The sequence below is a fragment of the Harmonia axyridis genome, chromosome 2 (assembly GCF_914767665.1).
Source record: "Harmonia axyridis chromosome 2, icHarAxyr1.1, whole genome shotgun sequence".
Taxonomy (NCBI): domain Eukaryota; kingdom Metazoa; phylum Arthropoda; class Insecta; order Coleoptera; family Coccinellidae; genus Harmonia; species Harmonia axyridis.
The window spans coordinates 35357376-35376461 of record NC_059502.1 but is presented as its reverse complement, the minus strand read 5'-3'; the positions used below and the strand labels follow the sequence as shown (position 1 = coordinate 35376461).

Here is a 19086-nt window from a genome sequence, read left to right as displayed (position 1 = left end):
TTGAGTCAGGGTTCTATTTCACAAAACCAGCTCTTAAAAAATACAGCCTGTTGATATTTCTGTTAAATTCAATAAACATATATAGGTCAACATAGTAAAATTTCACAATGAGAAGATCTGCCTACGGTATCAAATTGTCTGTAATCTCAGAATTCATGTTGTGGCTGTTTAGACTCAACACGTAAAACAGTCATGTTAAATTGTTTCATTATAGAACAGTAATTTATTTTTAGGTTTGCCAGTGGCTTGCAGCGTTTGGTCTTGAACATCATGTTACCAAATTCTCAGAACTTGAAGTGAATGGGCCATCGCTGTTACTCCTCACCTCAACTGATTTCAAAATTTTAGGTATAACGAGTGACGAGAAAGCTCGTCTGAAAAGAAAAATAAAAGAATTGAAAGTTCAAGCAGAAAAGGAGAGGAAACAAATGGAAAGAGATAGAAAGGAAAAAGAAAAAATGAGGAAGAAAGCTGAAAAGGCTAGTAAAAGAAATAAGTAATTTTTAAAACTTCGAATTGCCATAGTGTGGGATTTGTTTAGGCCTAACTATATTCTTTAAGGCCCATTTTTGTTTCCTACTTGCCATTTAAAATTTTCATAGAAAATTTTTTTCATGTGAGGTGTAAATATGTTTATATATTTCCTATTTATTTATTTAAATACATTATAAATTCAATTCACTCTAATTTTTTTTTCGAAGAAAATACTTCTGTAAACCAAAGTTTTTATTTGTTTGAATTTGTTGGATAAAGGGACATATACAAGGTTCGGGGTTGACTTCGTACTGATTTATACTCTTTTAGATAAGTGTGTATATTAATGATGTGCTCGTGTTAGATGTTAGTTATGTATTGTAAATATTCTTATGATGTTGATATATTTATGTGAAGAAATCAACTGAATTCAAATTCATATGTTTTAAAAGATTTGAATCAACATTTTTTGGGATTTGAGAGAGTATTGTTCTTGAACATTTCAATTTAATTTGATGAAGGATCTGTATAGAAATAATTTATTTCTAATTACTTCTGGAAGTTGCAACTAAATCCAATAAGTAATGAATTTCTGAATGCACTCAATAACTAAATTTCACTTTTAATCAAAATTTTTAAGTTGACATGCAATAATACTAATACAAAAGTTCCTTAAGTTATTCAAAATATTGAATTCAACTGGATGCTTCAACACCATAAATAAGCTCATGTAAGTGACTTACATTTTGTAAATATAGTTGTATATTTGTGACTTTATCACATGTTCAGGTTCTCTGAATGAGACATCACCATTTCACAAAATCTTGATATTTTATTGAGCTTATGCAGACCTTCAATATTTCTCATTTGATAATATACTTTGAAAATTTAATCGTCCCTTTGGTGGCTGTGAAGAGTAATATGTTGAGAGGAAAACTATAAAACTTTTTTTTTACCTATATAGAAGTGATTCTATATAAACTTGTCTGGATTTCATGAAAAATGCTCTCGCCATCAATATTTACAGTATAACCAGTGCCAATAATAATCTTAATGTTACACATAAGGAATTTTCATAAAAATGTCTGCGGTTATATCATTAAATGGAGAATAGTAGAAATATTCAAACATATATGTCTGGATTATAAAAATAACTACAGTTTTTTAGGGTATACTTGAAATTTCTGTTGATGTTACATTGGAACGGATGTATCTAATTGCAAGGTTTTTTTTCTGATGAGGTCTTTTACTTTGAATACAATTTTTCATAAGAAATGAATTATTGAGATAAAGGTAAAAGGAGTATTTCACTTTGACACCTCTAATGATTGGTTGTATGAAACCCTTTAGAGTTAATAACAATTCTTCAATGGAAATGCACCATTGAAAATTATTTTGATAGTTGGCAGATAGAAAAAATCTGCTAATAACCAAGTCATATTGATAATGAGTGCAAAACATATTCTTTCTGGCATACACTTGAGTTGCCATCTCTGGAAGTTAACTCATAGTCAACAGAATACAATTTATCATACTTTGGGAAGAATAAACTGAAATGTCCCAAAATATTAACACAATGTTTGAGCACTTTCATTCTAAATTGAAATTAGTATATACCAATAGTAAAATTGTATTTGGAGTAAACCTAACAATCAAAAATTAATGTGGTACTTCTTGATAAATTGATCTTTTATTTGAATTCCCTCAACTGTTCCAATGAATCATCAATAAATAACCGACCAGAAATTTTTTTTTTATACAACATAGATATACTGTTTGAATATAAAAAAAAATATAGTGAAACCTTTCTAATCAATCACCAGTTTGACAGAAACACAAAAAAATTATAGTACCCTAATAAAAAGGAGGGTATCATTGAGGGGTTAAACTATTTTAATTATTCTTTATTATAATTTTTAGTCTTGAAAACTAGAAATAATTTAAATTTGCACCAATTTTTTTTTGTTTACAATATTTGTGAATCAATTATAATGTGATGATTGATAAGTAACAAAAATAATTCAATAACTGCAAATATCATGTAAATATATGGGAAGAGATAAAAATCAAAATTTTCAACTAATACCTTCCATCTCGCCCAATTTGAATTTCAATTTTGCATTTAAGAAATGTACTCATACATCACCTCAATAAGAGAAACAAGATTAATGGTATTATAGTATTTTGAATCGATAACATGTCTAAAACTGGTCCGTTTATTTTTTTTGGGACCAATAATTTGTGTGTCATTCGTCCCCATTCATATTTGCTCAGACATTTTTTCCAATTGGTATTTCATTACCTTATTGTCAGTTGTCACTTTACTTTTTAAACTTTTGTAATGTTAAAAACTCATTGAATTTATTGAATGAATAAATCACATGTAATTTGTTGAATGGCTTTCATTCTATCTTATAGATAACTACTCGCATCCAAAAAAACAGATGGAGTTGATATTTGGTAAATTTTTTTTTTCACTGTACTGATGAGGGCCGAAAGCCCGAAATACGTGTCTAGGGTCAGCACTTCTCCTTAAGGGTATGTCCTTATTCTTTTTGTCTTGTTTTATGAACAATCCCCTCGTTACCCTCTCCACATATTTATAAATTAAACATTTAGATTTTCAGATGTGCCGATTGTTTTCTAGTTGGATATATTATACATCATACAGTGATTAATTTTATATATAATGACCAATCGGTTGCATATCCACATCATACTACCTTATAAATCCTGTTGAAATGGTAGGATTTAAAAACTATATGAATTTAATAATTTTTCGTCTTGACCTATCTGACTGCTTCTGCAGAATATTTTAGTGTGTATAGTATGTTTTAATTATTTTATCTTATACAGTGAAACATCTCCTTGTGGACATCTCTATTAAGCGGACACAGGTGTTACCTATGTCTTTACATACAAAATTAACTCCTATAATCGGACACTCTAATAACCGGACGCGGACAATTTTTTTTGTTCCAAAAATACCGAGACCTCTCTTAACCGGACGCGAACCTCTAACAACCTAATTGTAAGTTGTGTGTAGTAAAAAAATATTTCTCTAATGCTGTGGTTATTCCGTTCATTCTTCCACATCTTGTAGAACAAAATCGTGCGAGAATATATCAGAAACGCACAGTTTTCATGGTTATATTTCATTATTATATGTTGGTACTCCGAACTTTACGCCACGGCTTTATCTGTCAATTCATCAATTTGCCTTGAAGAAATCAGTTCTGCCAACCAACATTTTTCAATGCAAAAATCACTAAATGATATTTATGGAAATATTTCATTAATTTTAATAAAAATGCAATGAATTAGAGAAAATAATGTATAATACTCGTACGGAAGGCTCATTCTACCACTCGTTCATTCCAAAACTCGCCACTTCGTGGCTCGTTTTTGAATTTTGAACTCGTGGAAGAATATCAATGCCTTCTGCACTTGTATTATAAATAACTATTGTATCTGCCTGGAAAAATAGCGTAAGAGACATGCGATAAGTTAGTGTTTTTTTTTTCGGAGAATTATTTTCGGAGCAAATTGTATGCACCGAAATATATAGATGTATATAGTCCGGGAGCCAGGTGCAAATTTGGTTGATTATTTCCTCTCGAGAGATACTTGGTGAGATGCATCAGATAATAGTAATAAAAAGCCTCGTGAACGTCAGCTACGACTCGGTTGAGGGGGAGAGCGGCGGCAGCCCCCCAAACACGAAGAAAAAAAAATACATTCAGTCATTTCCTCCCAACTGGAAATTTGTCAAATTGTAGCTAACCCAATATCTAGACGAAAAAATACAATCAGCTGGCTATAGCATGGTGGATTATACGTCAGCTGGTGCCTCACACATGAAAAAAAATTATATTTTCAATGACAGCGACTCTGATACTGAATCAGAGAGTGGAAGTAACTAAATATTATTGTGCAACATGTGGAGAAAGTCCTTTTCTCGCGAGTGTGGCACTCTCTGATTCATTATCAGAGTCGCTGTCATTGAAAATATTTTTTTTTTCATGTTTGAGCTGACGTATAATCTACCATGCTATAGTCAGCTGATTGTATTTTTTCCTCTAGATATTGGGTTAGCTACAATTTGACAAATTTTCAGTTGGGAGGAAATGACTGATTTCATTTTTTTTTCTTCGTGTTTGGGAGGCTGCCGCCGCTCTCCCCCCAGCAGAGTCGCAGCTGACTTTCACGAGGCTTTTTATTACTATTACCTGATGCAGTCTACTAATTACGGTTTGAGAGGAACTTGGTTATGTATATCTGTTACTGGCTCCCGGGCTAAAAGAACTATTGTTTATTTTCAGTTCTTTGCCTACTACTCAATTAAATAACTTATTAGATTAAATTCAATTTTACTTGTACTTCCGAGGCTTTACATATTGAAATTGGAAACCAAGAGACTTTTTTAGAAAACAACATATATAAACCAATATAACATTAAAAAAAGAATTTTGCATATTATTGTGACCAACCATGTAAAATTTGATGGTGAATAAATATTATTAGTATTACTAACAATAACAAAGGATATAGGTTTCATTGAATTACTAGTTGTTTAGACGGTTACAACAATGTGAATACATTGTTAAAAAATATATAAGAATGATTAATTAAAAAGAACATTTCTTTAACCATATGTTGTAGGCAGAGATTTCTAGGTTTTTGATTGAAACTCGACACTGGATCTGAGGATTCCAGTGTGATGTTTAGATCACTGTCAGTTCAGAACTAATGATGACTCTTTCTTCTCAACTTCAGTAAGTATACTCACAGATTATTAGGTCATAAATTATGATTCGGAGCACCCAATGTCGAGTCATAATCTATGACCTAGAAATATCTGAAGTTGCCTACCTCAACTGTAGGCAAAAGTCAGGTGAAAAACCGACGCTGTGAAAAAAAGCTGCAGTACTTACTTGAATTTATCCCAAATTTCAATGAACTCCTAAAAAATGAAATAAGAAAGCTGAACAGAAAATTAACAAGATTGACAATTAAAATATTTATTGATCATATGTACATTTACAATTATATAAAATAAAAACTTTTCAGGAATGTGGACAATGCTCTATTTTATTCCCACAAGTTTACTTTTGCCAACGTTTCGGAGGCGATTTCCTCCTTCTTCAGGGCTCAAGAATATCAAATGTTCGAAAAAACAGTAATTAAGCTATATTTCATAAATTATTTGTTGGATTAAATAATAACAGGTATAACGTCGCCAGAATCAAAACAGAAATGTTTTGATTTCTGTTTTGATTCTACAAAGATCCCTTGTAGGTTGAATAACCATTAGGACTTACAATCAAAACAGAAATGTTTTGATTGCTTAATTACTGTTTTCTCGAACACTTGATATTCTTGAGCCCTGAAGAAGGAGGAAATCGCCTCCGAAACGTTGGCAAAAGTAAACTTGTGAGAATAAAATAAAGCATTGTCCACATTCCTGAAAAATTTTTATATTATATTGTATATCATGGACGAATACCAAACTGACGTTTACAATTATATTTCACATCCATTGATGTCCTTCAATATGTGATTCTTACTTTTCCCAATACAACAATTTACTGCATAATTACACAATTTGTATCTGTTCCATATTCAATCATTAAGTATAAAATCAATTATTGCTCTCGATCTTTATCATTGAAATTATTCTACAAAGATCCCTTGTAGGTTGAATAACCATTAGGACTTACAATCAGGGGAATATGGTAATTACAATTGGAATTCTTGCAATCAAATACTATCTGCAAAAAAAAAATATTCAATAATTTTTTAAGTTATAAAGCCTGTGTATGAACACACAGAACTGTACTTTTGTTTCAAAAACATGGCGTACTATAAGAAATCACAGAAATCAAGCGGGAAGTTGAGTAGTTGAAAAAACAAAAATATTGAATTTTTGAAAAAAAATTAAAACAAAAATCTAACTAACCAATTGAAAGTTTTGTGCATGGAGGATAAAATATTTTATTTCACATTACTATATAAAACAGAAGTGTAAAAATCCAAACGCAATTACAATTTCCAATGCTCAGGTTTCTGGTATCATGACAAGGGCGTAGAAATAGGGGGGTACTGGGGGTGATTAGCAACACCACCCCCCCCCACCAAAAAATTTCAAAATATAAAATTTCAGGAATCTCGCAAAGACGAAGAATGAAAAGTTCTCCATAAAATGAACCAATAATAATTTTACTTTCCTTCGAAATCGACACGTCAGTAAAAAATCGGACCCCTTTACGATTTATGAGTTTATTATCGCTTTCAAGATGAGTATTTTTATTGCACTATGAGCTCGTATTTTCCGAGATTTATTATTTCCCTTTATCTATCCGCTTTCTCGGCAACGCCCCTTATTTGCCATCTGTGATTTTTGCATTCGTCATCTGTATACAATTACCCGTTGGGTTTGGTTTTTTGTATCATTCTGGTTACAAAATTTCAATACTTTAGTTATCAAAGGACTGAACTGAGTAATTCGCTTCTAAAAATTGTCTGGGCTGTGTTTTACAATTTATTGTGTTTCATTCAAATTGCAATTTATTTGAAAATACATCAGTTTTGAATTGACTTTATCTACAAGGTGTGCCTAAATTGGAGGTACAAATGAAAATGACAGATTTCTCGGATCATTTTAAGAAAAAAGGTCCTATACATGAGTCCACAAACGCTTTGTTTTTGAGATACAGGTGTTAAAGTTTAAGTTTTTCTCAAATAGCACTTTCCCTTCACAAGATATTCAACTTGAATTGGTATAGATATATTCCAATTTAAAGTTTTCATCATGTGATATCCTAATTTTGAATGTAAATCTACAGATAGAATTTTTTCTGGAAGGGTGCCCGCTTCTTTCCACCAAAATGATCTTTTTGTGAACCACTGGTAATTTAGAAAAATTTTAAAAGAAACTCTGGTTCAGTACTACACTTTTTGGTTTGTTGAAGTTTTGTCGTATCTGCAATTGATTTCGAGAATAAAATTCAAACAGCTCTCCATAGTAATTCTCAGGAAAATCCATATAAAGATCCAGTTATGTAGATGTGATGAATAAATTGATTATGAGTTTTTTAAACAACTCTGTTAATAAATGGGTTAATAAATATTCAATAAACTGTTGAAGCATCACAATAAAGTAGGACTACAAGAAACACCGTGTATCTCAAAAACAAAGCGTTTGTGGACTCATAGAACTCCGAGAAATCTGTCAATTACATTTGTACCTCCAATTTAGGAACACCCTGTAGAAATAGTCAATTCAAAACTATGGGCCATTTTATTTTTAAAATTACCCAAGAAATCTCTCATTTTCCTTTGTAACTCCAATTCAGGAACACCCAGTATAAGATAAGAACAATCGAATTGGTAAATGCAATACAGGAACTGACAAACCATTGCTAGATTGGTTCAAATGAAAAAGGATTTAAAACATGCTTATTTGTGGCCCGATGTTACAGAAGAAAGCAGAAGATTTCTTCAGACTTTCGTCCTCTGATATCAAAAAGGTATCCTATTCTAAAAGCTGGATAGACAGCTTCAAAAGAAGGTACCGTATAACTTCAAGTGAAATGCATGGAGAAGCTGCAAGTGCTCCAATTAAAAATAGAGAAGATTGGTTGAATAATATCTGGTCCGACATAAAAAAGAATTATCATCTAATGACGACATTTTCAATGCTGAAATTGAAGACTGAGAAAATTACTGGTTATAGGAAAATCAAGAACACTTAGATGTTTCAAGTCTTGTAAAAATTCACCTGTTATTTATACATTAAATAAGAAACCTCAAATCATGGACCACATCCAAAATTTTTGAGAAAATGGGATCTTAAAATAAAATATAGAAAATATATATAAATCTCCTTGTTGACAATTGTCTTGCTCATTCATTGAGGGGTATAAAATAAATGTTTATGCATCCAAATACGACCGCAATTTCACAGCCTATGGGATTATAGCATGTTTGGAATCTTTATAAAGAAATTTCCGAGTAATTTGATTTCTTACTTAGACAATGGCGAAGAATTTAATTCTTGATGTTATACTTTTGCTTCAAATAGGGGGTGGAACCTCCATTTCTTCAAAAATCATAATTAATTGTTATAAACATGGAAGTCTTTATCCTACAATTGAATATGCGGAAATTGATGAAATTCCTTTAGCACAATGGTTAAGGCCCAATGAAGAAAATTTCCAAGAGGAATCGCTTAGTTTATTTGATTGAAATGTTTGAGAATACCTGAAGTGCCAAAATGTAGATGAAATTCTGACACTTCAGGGTATGTTCTCAAACAATTTTGAAATAAGGGTATTTCCCTATCATCAAGTATTCTATTATATATCTTTCACAGAGCTATACAAGTTCTTAAAAATAAAATTTTTCTTTTTAAATGTAAAAGTTTCTTTCATATTGCATTTGAATTTTTCCACAGCTGTAAATTTCAGCAGTCTCTTTGAACAACTGCCAAAAGCTTGAAGAAATAAGATCATATGTAAGCTGTCTATTTAAATCTCAACAACAAAATTCTGAAGAAGTTCAGAATAGCATTTAAGAGAAATTTTTGTTTCATACACATCGGCCCCAAAGGAGAGGAAACAAGGTCAAAATAAATAAATCTCTTACCTCTATGAAAGGATATAGTGAAGATTGCTTCTGGGACTCAAAGTACTTATCAACATCATAATGTAGTTTATATCGACCAGAAGTAAAAGTTGAACCTTCTACAAACTTTGAGAACCGACCTAAATGATTGGTATATCCTTCATTTATGTAGGTCCATTTTCCTTCAATTAACTTATATAATGTGATGGCTAAACCAGAAACAGGACATCCTCTAACAGAATCTATCACTTGGGTTGTTATTGGAGGATCGAATTGGTAATTAAAACTTGTTGGTGAAGAATCCTTAAAAAAAATAATATCTTATACACAGAATTGATGTAAGTACAGTCAAACTTTGAGAAGTGAAATTTCGATAGGTTCAATTGAATATTATATGTAATTTTTATTTAACAAACTTTTATTGTTTGGATATCTCAATGGTATTTGAAAAAGAATATTTTACAACATATTTGTTAAGTCAGATTTTTAGAGGAATCTCTTGATGAAAGATATATTTCTGAAAAAAGTGGAAAGTGATACATGAAACAAAGATTTGTTGCTTCAGAGTTTCCCACAGACGAAGATATTATGAAGCATTACAGGTCCAAGTCAGAATTTATAAAAATTAACACTTTCGCGGCCACAAATGACCGCCAGTGAAAAGTTCAGTCAGGCCACAGTGGTCACTAGTGACCGATCTCAATCGAAAAGTTTGCATGCTCATCACTCTTATTACGACTAAGATGCATAGAATCCCTGTGTGTACTGATTCGATTTTGTTTCAGACTTTTTGAGATATCCACCTGTTGCTTTGAGGTGGCGCTCTTCAGAAATTTTCGAATTCCCGCTATCTCCCTGGCGCCGTTTAAAAGTGAAATACTGATTTAAGACTTTAGAAACTTTCACAATAAATTACAATTCAGTTCCTATCGGATTTTTGATAAAATGAATGGGATATAATGACACAGTAAAGAAGATTTTTACGAGCATAGAATATAAAATATTATTCTATACTCAATGGTCACCAGAACCGAGAATTAAGAGAAATGTCAAATATAAACGATTTATGCGCCATCTGAAACAGACGCGATCCCTCGAAATCAAGTAGCTATAAATGCGAAAAATCTCCCGCTTTGTCTGAAAGTTTTACAAGTAGGTTTTCTATGCATCTTAATTACGACAAATAGCATAGTTCAGATTAAGATGTCTAAAAACCGGGTGTATGGACTGATTAGATTTTGTTTTGCCAATTTTGAGAATATTAGTTATGATTCGTTCAGTCAACTGTAGGTAGCGCTATTAACAAATTATGACAGATTCTTGTTATTGCTATTTATGAGTTTTCTGAAATTTTATACCTATTATATGTATCTTGCATTAGAGCACGTTCACATGACAAGCGCTCTACGTGCGTTTTGACAACGCCCGTTTTCAAGTACATGAATTTTCTTCGAAGCGTACACATGCCTACGCGCGTTTTTATGGAGCGCGCGTAGAGCGCTGTTCTAGGGCTTGTCCGTAGTAAGCGCGCGTTGGCTCGCGCTTTATAGTTATGACCTTTGTAAACAATTCTTAAAATTGTAAGAACACCTTAACTCCAATGAACTCTCTCTCTATTTCAAATACATATTTGAATTTATTTTAGTGAACGTTTTGTGTTTTGTTTCACGACTTTGCACGATCATACTCGGTTACACATTGCTTCTGATTGGCCAGGATCGGGTTTTAATTAATGTATCCTGTCAAAATCAAAGTGAAAAAGATCGAAATGACAAGTATGACATTGTGACGCCGCCACGAAATAAAACTTATATTTTCAAATTGGTCGAATGTCTTTCCATTCAAAAATTGACGAGTGCATACACCATGTTTTTAGACATCTTAGTTCAGATGCATATATGATGTGAGTCGTAATTAGCAAGAATGACCACAACTATATGTCAGAATAATATTCCTACAAATTGCACAGCGGTCATCAGTGAATCAATTTAAATAAATTGAAAAACATTTTTTGGATTCCTTTTTTTTTTTTTGATTTCTTTCAAACAAGAACATAGTATGGAAGAATTTATAACTAATAATTTTTTGGACATTTCTCATCCAATGAGCTTGGCCGTGAAAGTGTGTGACAGATGATGATTTAGATTCTGATTTGTAACAACCTCCTCTTTGAGTTGGTAGCAAATTTATTGAGTATTCTGCATTCATTTTTCAAATCCAATGAGTATAAAATCGATAGCTTTATGACGGTTTAATTGACAGTTAACAATTGAGAGTTTTAAATAGAGAAATAAATTCAAGAAATGCAATTACAAACTGTTAGTGGCATTTGGTGTGAAGTACATCAATAAAAGTTTTGAATAAATATGATTTTATATCAATAAAAGTGAGTACTACAAAGTTTGTTTCGTATTTAATCATAAAGTATTCACCAGCCTTACCTGTATTAGGTGTATTTCCTCCGTATCCTCTGTTTCCTCTTCATCTTCTCCAACTTGTTCATGATAAATATCATTGTCTGTCTTTTCATCACTCTCATCTACTATTTCAGAATATTCCACCATTTCTTCATCTTCTTCGTTATATTGTTCTTTTGCATTACTTACATCATTTTCATCGTTAATACATTTAGCTCTAATCGGCTTTATCTGAAATATACAAGTAATCCTACTACATAACTAGCCTTTCTGTTTTTATCATTAATAGCTACTGAACACATGAAAAGATGCCCAACCATAGTTTTAGTAGTGCAAAACAATAAATGTTACATTAAAACAATTTTCTCTGAGATATTCTCATTGAACAAAAATAATAAATACCTTTTTTGTTTGATGCAATGTAGCAGCTTTTTGGTGTCTAATAGTGCAAGTATGTTTCAATAAACTGAGACGATGTGCATGGAGCGTTTTTTGACAATAAATGCAGAAAGCTCTAGTTGGTTCGCCTTCAACTTCTGTCAACCAGCCTGAACATTAAAAATATTAAAATGAAATAATAAAAACCAATATGATGATATACCAGCGAAATCAGGCATTTGCTCCCAAGCTCGACGATACGTCTGCTTATAATATTTCGACCGCTGAGGATTCTCAACGGCTCTGAAAGTATACGATTCATCATCAACTAATTGCACAGGAATTACATCAACAATTTTAACATCGCTGGAATCACTCCCAGATTGAACCTGACTTATTTCTGCGAGTTCCCCTTCCATGGGTAAAAACTAAATTCCACTGTTTTCAAAATAGGGAGTAAACTATGTTTTAGTTATTTTATTGAAGACACCAAAATAACCAAATCTTGACCAAGGTTGTAGTCACCACAGAATACTAAATATATGTAGTCACTCTGTGACTTGACTCTAGGACGGAAGTGGGCGACCAGCATCTGCAATGATTTAAGATATTCGGATCTTATAATAATATAATATATTATAAGATTATAGATAATAAATAATATCTAGAAATTCTGCTGTGCCCACTCAAACTTGAAGAATTTAGAATAAAATTGGCGTCTTTTGACTTTTGAGTGACATATTTGTGTTCTGTGGTGAGCTGCCTTCTATGAATGACTGAGATTGACGGTACTTCTGCTAATTTCCGCATCATTTCCTATGGCGCTCACATCAAATTTTACTGCTGTTGAATGAAACTATAGGAGAAATATAATGAAAAATTTTGACAGACAAAAGGATCGACTATATTATCAACATTCAGATGTTCCTGTAAAGGTGTGTCCTGCGTGAGCGAACTATTGAGAGCGACGCGGCCAAAACGGCTACGTGCCGTCGTAAAACTGTTTTGCGCGAATTTCAAGTTATTTGATATTTCCGCGACTGATCTTCCGCAATGCACAATCCCAACCCCAACCATATATTTATCTCGCCGTGTCGTGTTTGTAGATTTCAACTTAGGACACTAACGCTGTGTCCTACGTGAGCGAATTATTGCGAGCGATTAGAGCGACGCGACCAAACGCGATATATCAAACCTTGGAATATAATAGCGCTGTCCTACGTGCAGTCGTATCGGTCGTAAAACTGTTTCAGCCGAATTTCGCGCTCTGTCGGCGATCAAATTATTTGATATTTCCAAGCGGAAATCGCGCGAACTTCAGTAGTTCTTGTTGATGCAGGCACGTTTACTTCGACCGGTCTACAATGAATGATTTAAACGAAGTTTTAATACTGGCTATTAGAAATTCCAGTATACTCTGGGACAAGACTGATAAAATATATCATAATCGACTGTTGGTGGATAGAGAATGGAGTAGAATTGCCGATGAACTAGGGGAAACAAGTAAGATTGACGAATTAACTATAGTATTATATACACTGAGAGAAGTGTTTATTTGATATTATCGAAAATGCATTATAGTTAATGAATCATTTATTGGATCTATAGTCAAACAAATATTAGTTTCATGGAAATAAATAATTTATTTGAGATCCCACCAATAATCATCATTTATTATTACACTTCATTTATTTACGCATAACTTATATTGAGAATGCTGAAGAAATATCCATTCGAAGGAAATAAATATAGTTGAGGTTAATATATCATTGAGTAATAATAAATAAACCTTATTTATATGTAATACGTAGGTATCCATGCAGATTGAAAAAAATATTTCAATTCAGTAATGGTTTACGTATTTCTTAGATTTTTTTTTTTGGTTGTTTCTATATAGTCAAATGTTGTAGGAAGCAATCTACAATAACTGTGGAATAAATTTGGAGAAGTCCTTAATTGTTTATATAAGTGGTGAAACTCTCCAAAATTCATTCGTTCCAAAAAAAATTAATTTGTTGGATTTCTCTTTCTTCCCATTTTTCTGCGTCTTACAATTAGCATTTTTGAAGCCACATTTTCACATATGAATAATTCACGTTTTCTTGACCACCTCATTATAACTGTTTCTCTACAAGCGTATATGACAACGGACTGATCTTCCGCAATGCACAATCCCAACCCAACCCAACCATCTTTATGTCGCGTCGTGTCGCGTTTGTAGATTTCAACGTAGGACAAAAAAAATCGCGCTGCTCACATCGCTCGCGTAGTACATAAAATTGGCGTCGCTCGCGTCGTAACATTAGTCGCTCACGTAGGACATAGGGTTAGTCTCTCAAATACAAATATATTTCAGTATTTTTATAATATTGTACCAGGTTGTATAAACAGAATTTATTTGATGCTTGAATCAGAACTTGTCAATTTGACTAATAATATATTTCACAATATTATTGTTAGTTTTTTTATTGATGTTCTTGCTTTTTTGAGTGACCTCCACAAACTCAAAAATATTTTATATTACGAGTTCCACATTACTACAGTACATATAGTTACTGTTCTTGAGCGAAAATGAGTTTTTTCCCTCTGCATTCTAAACAGCTGTAAATTAATTATATCTATTACCATAGTATACGGAAAGGATTCCTTATTATACTATGCTATTACACTATTGTGTAACGAGCTCGAAAGGCGTACGACACTGCGTTCTTCTAGATTAGGCCCGGTGCACACATCCGACTTTTGCAGTTACGACACCCGTTGCGGTGTCGTACCTATTCAATGCACACTACATACGACACCGTCGTGGTTGCGGAGCCGGATCAATTCACTTCAAAGAAGAGCTCAATATCCAATTCCCTCTCTGCCATTGTGCGAACTCACGACAAACGTCGTATGTGTGCGCAGGCCAATTTGGAATAGAGTACTGAGAGATCGCATGTACGACTGCGGCACAGTTGCGGCCTAGAGGGACATGCTACCAAAAAACGACCGTAGGCTGGCAGTTACGACGTCGCAACTGCACGGCGGGTAGTGTGCATGCTCCCATTTGATTCTTTGTACCACAGGCCGCAAGTACGACACGACGACGGTGTCGTAACTACAAAAGTCGGATGTGTGCACCGGGCCTTAGATACGTCGAGCTTGAGCTAGAACGATCAAAGATGTTTCATATGGTTGTTTTTTGCCGGAGCGGCAGGAACGCTAGATCCGATCGCCGGTCCTGATCTGTATCAGTGTTTGTTGGTTATTTCATCTGCAGTTTATTTCATTTTAAGGATGACCCACGAGGATGACAAGTGTGACTATGACTGACCGAGTTGCTGTCATTTAAAACAATTTTCACAATTGGGTTCCTCTTAAAACCAGACGAAAAGAACCCTCTTATCATCTGGAAATAAATCTTTTGCAAGATTTGTTAAAACATCAGAGTCATTCTCAACAACGGAATTCGCTTTACTAACATAACTCGTCAATAATTATTGTACGAAGAATTATTAAGGAAAATCCTCGCACCCATCGATTTTTAATTTCAAAAGCAATTTATCCTGTGCTTTTTTGAATTTGATATTTCTCACCCCCTAACCCGCAATTTTTTCAAATGAGAATATATGGATTGTGATACATCATTTGATTGATTGATAAAATTATCTTCATCCGGGCCCCTTGAAAAAGGGACAGACGGAAGAACCTTCTGTCGTTTGAGTTTCCCAGATTGGACAACCTGAAAAAAGGTCTCAGTGAAGCAGAAGTACCTGTGACTCATCTATCAGGGACTTGCATCGGCAGAATCTAGGAAACAGGTTCTTCAGCAACCCACACAATTAAGTCACCTCACTCCGAATGTAGGATTAAGATTTAATTAAGGAGGTTTCGTTTCAGTGCGACCTAATGGTCTATTGTGCCCTCCCATTAGATCTATTCTCCCCATAACGTGATTTATAGGTCGCCTTCCAGTTCCAGAATTCTGATGAATACTCGGTAGTATAGTGGTCAGTATCCCCGCCTGTCACTCCGAAGGTAACAGCGATGGGAAAGATAAAACAAGGCCCGGAGCACATCACACCTCCGGAAGGACCTAATTCAAAGAAGCCGAAGACAGCGGCTGCAAAAACCGGGCAACCGACTGGTTATGCAGCAGCTGTTAAGACAGAGAAAGGGCCCAAAATAGAGATAATACCTAAAGACAACCCTAGGATACTATTCCAAGGCAAAAACTTTGGGAAGCTTTGAACATTTTAAAGATCAACACGAAAATGTTGCGCCTTATCCAAGAACTTTACAAAGATAATGCTGCATATATTAAAATTGGTAAACAGCTATCGAAACCAATTTATACGTCAAAAGGACTACGGCAGGGATGTAGCATGTCCCCTCTAATATTTAACCTTTATGTCGAAGTGGTGCTGACCAGATGGAGGAGAAGTTGTGGCGAGATGGGGATACCTATAGGCGATCATACAATATTCACACTGAGCTTTGCAGATGATCAGGTCATATTTGCACAAGATTCGTTTGACATCGAATACATGATGAGAAAACTATACTCAGAGTACGAACAATGGGGCTTGAGTGTGAGTATGAAGAAGACCGAATACCTGGTGGTAAATAGCGAGGCGAACTTTGAGGTACTCATCGATGATGACACGACCATAAAACAAGTAGAACAATTCAAATACTTGGGGGCGACTGTGGATAAAAATGGTATTGGTGGAACGGAGATCAAACGAAGAATACAAGAAGCTAGAAAGATCATTGGCTGCCTTAACTCCCTGTGGTGGGATAAAAATATTTCCAACGTGACGAAAAAACGCATAGGAAAAACTATGGTGGAATCAGCACTCTGCTATGGGTCTGAAATATGGGCCATTAACGCTGATCTCAAACGTAGACTAAATGCAGTCGAAATGGACTATTTGAGACGGAGTGCCAGAACGTCACGGCTAGATCATGTGACGAATGAAGTGATCAGAGATCGTCTTCATGCTAGGGAGTCTGTAATTGACCGGATCGAACTTAGAGGTCTAAGGTGGTTTGGCCACTTGATGAGAATGCCTGAACATCGATGGCCTAGGCGTCTGTTTGAGTGGGTTCCGCCAGGACGAAGAAAGCGAGGAAGGCCGAGGCGCTCTTGGAATGAGGGAATACGCCAATCTATGGAGCAGAGACAGCTTGATGCGGAACTGGCACAGGATCGAGAGGCTTGGAGAAGAGGACTGGGTAGACGGCACTAGGCTGTATCTTATTAATATGTTCATTGTATCATATTGTTAAGCCCAGAATATATATATATATATATATATATATATATATACAACCCTAGGGTAGTTCTGGAAGCCGAACAGCTCTTCTGCCTAAAGGACAACCTGGTGGAGATGTGCGGCAGTGAGCAAAGGGGAATCCACTTCATCGGGTTTCATTGCAGTTGAATGATGCTTGTGGATTATGGATACCAAGAATCGGCGGACTCGCTCATGAAGTCAGTGCCAAAATGAAATTCTTGGAAGGGGCCTGAGTTGGTGGTGGTGAATGGGGACGATATACCTAAACCAGTCACCATAAAAGTATTCTTCCCAAGAAGCCTCAAAATGAGTACGGAGAAAATCCCCCGACTTATCGAGGTTCAGAACTCCAACCTCAATACTGGGGCTTGGAAGGTTCTGAACTCCAAAAAGGAGAGAACCTTAATCTCGTTTGCGATTGACCACCAATCGGAGAAAGCCCTAAAAGCAGAGGGATGTGCGATGAACTTTCGGTTCAGACGCATTCCTGTTTCAGGGCTGGGAATAGAAGGAGACCCTGCAGAGGTTTCTAAGGATATGGAGACGCCCTCAACATCCAGGAAATCTGGGAAGCAGGAGGGGAGAGATGGCTTGAGCTGGGTTCATCCTCTGGCTTCTGTCGGCTCTGTTGCGGTGGTGTTTGGTAGTTGGGGGTCTGACCCAAGACCAACAAAGTAACTGCTCGAACTCTGGAGAGAATACCTTCCTCGTGGAATTAAAGGAGAAGCCGGAAGGGGAAAAATGTAGAGACTGGAAATCACAGCTGTTTCACCCCTAAAAAAAAAATACTTTCATCTTCAGAAAGATGCCGCAAGTAAACCTGTATCATGCGAAGGGAGCTTCAGTAGTGATTGCAAGGATATTTGCGAAATTGCAATTGGATTTCGTATTGATCCAGGAACACTGGATAAACAAAGTAGGTCAAATCAAAGGTTTGGCTCGCAAAACCATTATAAAATGGATGTACGAGAATAGCTGAAACACAGGTGGGTAATCAGATCACCTATGTTAAAGCCTCTCGAGGAACACCTAAAGGGGGAGTGATATTTCCTCTTTTATGGAGCCTAGTTGTGGATGCGTTACTCCACAGACTGACAGAGTTTGGGTTCGACTGTATAGACTAAGCTGACGATATAGTCTTATTTTTAATTTATTTTGAAAATAATACATCCAACAGGCCATAAAGCCCAATTACAGATTTACATAATTGTACTATCTTATAAAATTATACAATAATTTTACTATAAAAAAAGGAAACAAATCATGCTAAGCCTACTACAAAAATATAAAATATAAGAATTTAATTCTGAAGTGCACTGAACAATGAGTGCCTAAATTGGTATAATGACAAGAAAAATCTATCCGAAAATTGTTATAACTACTGCACATTGATGAAAAAATGGATAATAAAAATGATGCTGAGGCTGAGTATTAGGTACATCAATATGAAAAGTCAAATGTGATCTGGATATATCACGAGGAACATTTAAATATATCGACGGAAGAAAAATTGTCGAATCGATCCGACCGTGAATTATCTCATAAAGGAAGACCAAATCATTATTTCGCGGACCTTTCTAAGCGAAATAAAATTGAACTCCAAGAGAGAGACAGTCGTAACTGTATCCTCTATCTGGATAAAAAACATGTGTTCTCAAAAAACCGAATTGCGAATTTCGTACACACTCAATGCCAGATACATATTTTGCCTGGCAAGGATTCCACACTGAACTGCAATATGTCAATTTACTCCTAACCAAAGCTTGTTACACAGAAGAATTGTTCTCAATATCATTTGTTAGATTTCCGAGGTCAAGGTGTGTTAGCGCTAAGAGCTCTGTTTTTCCCAAACTATTGTGGTGTGTTTCGGTCAACCTTACATCCTTTTAGGTATTGTGTGGTGAGTCCAC

The 19086-nt window shown here is 34.7% G+C and overlaps 2 protein-coding genes across 4 annotated transcripts in view; one reads left to right on the top strand and one right to left on the bottom strand.

Moving 5' to 3' along the window:
* LOC123673221 overlaps positions 1-2866 on the top strand; it is a 54970-nt gene extending 52104 nt beyond the window's left edge. For all 3 annotated transcript variants that reach the window (XM_045607692.1, XM_045607693.1, XM_045607691.1), the window contains one exon: positions 234-2866. In XM_045607692.1, the coding sequence (XP_045463648.1) occupies positions 234-500 (267 nt within the window). In that variant the 3' untranslated portion in view covers positions 501-2866. The remainder of the gene's footprint in view (positions 1-233) is intronic.
* Positions 2867-5488: 2622 nt separating this feature from the next.
* LOC123673220 lies at positions 5489-12446 on the bottom strand. The gene is made up of 5 exons (XM_045607690.1): positions 12118-12446; positions 11919-12064; positions 11541-11747; positions 9121-9402; positions 5489-6245 (listed from the first exon to the last, which is right to left on the bottom strand). The coding sequence occupies exons 1-5, from the start codon at positions 12311-12313 to the stop codon at positions 6153-6155; spliced, it is 924 nt and encodes a 307-aa protein (XP_045463646.1). The 5' UTR covers positions 12314-12446; the 3' UTR covers positions 5489-6152.
* Between the last annotated feature and the right edge of the window lie 6640 nt (positions 12447-19086).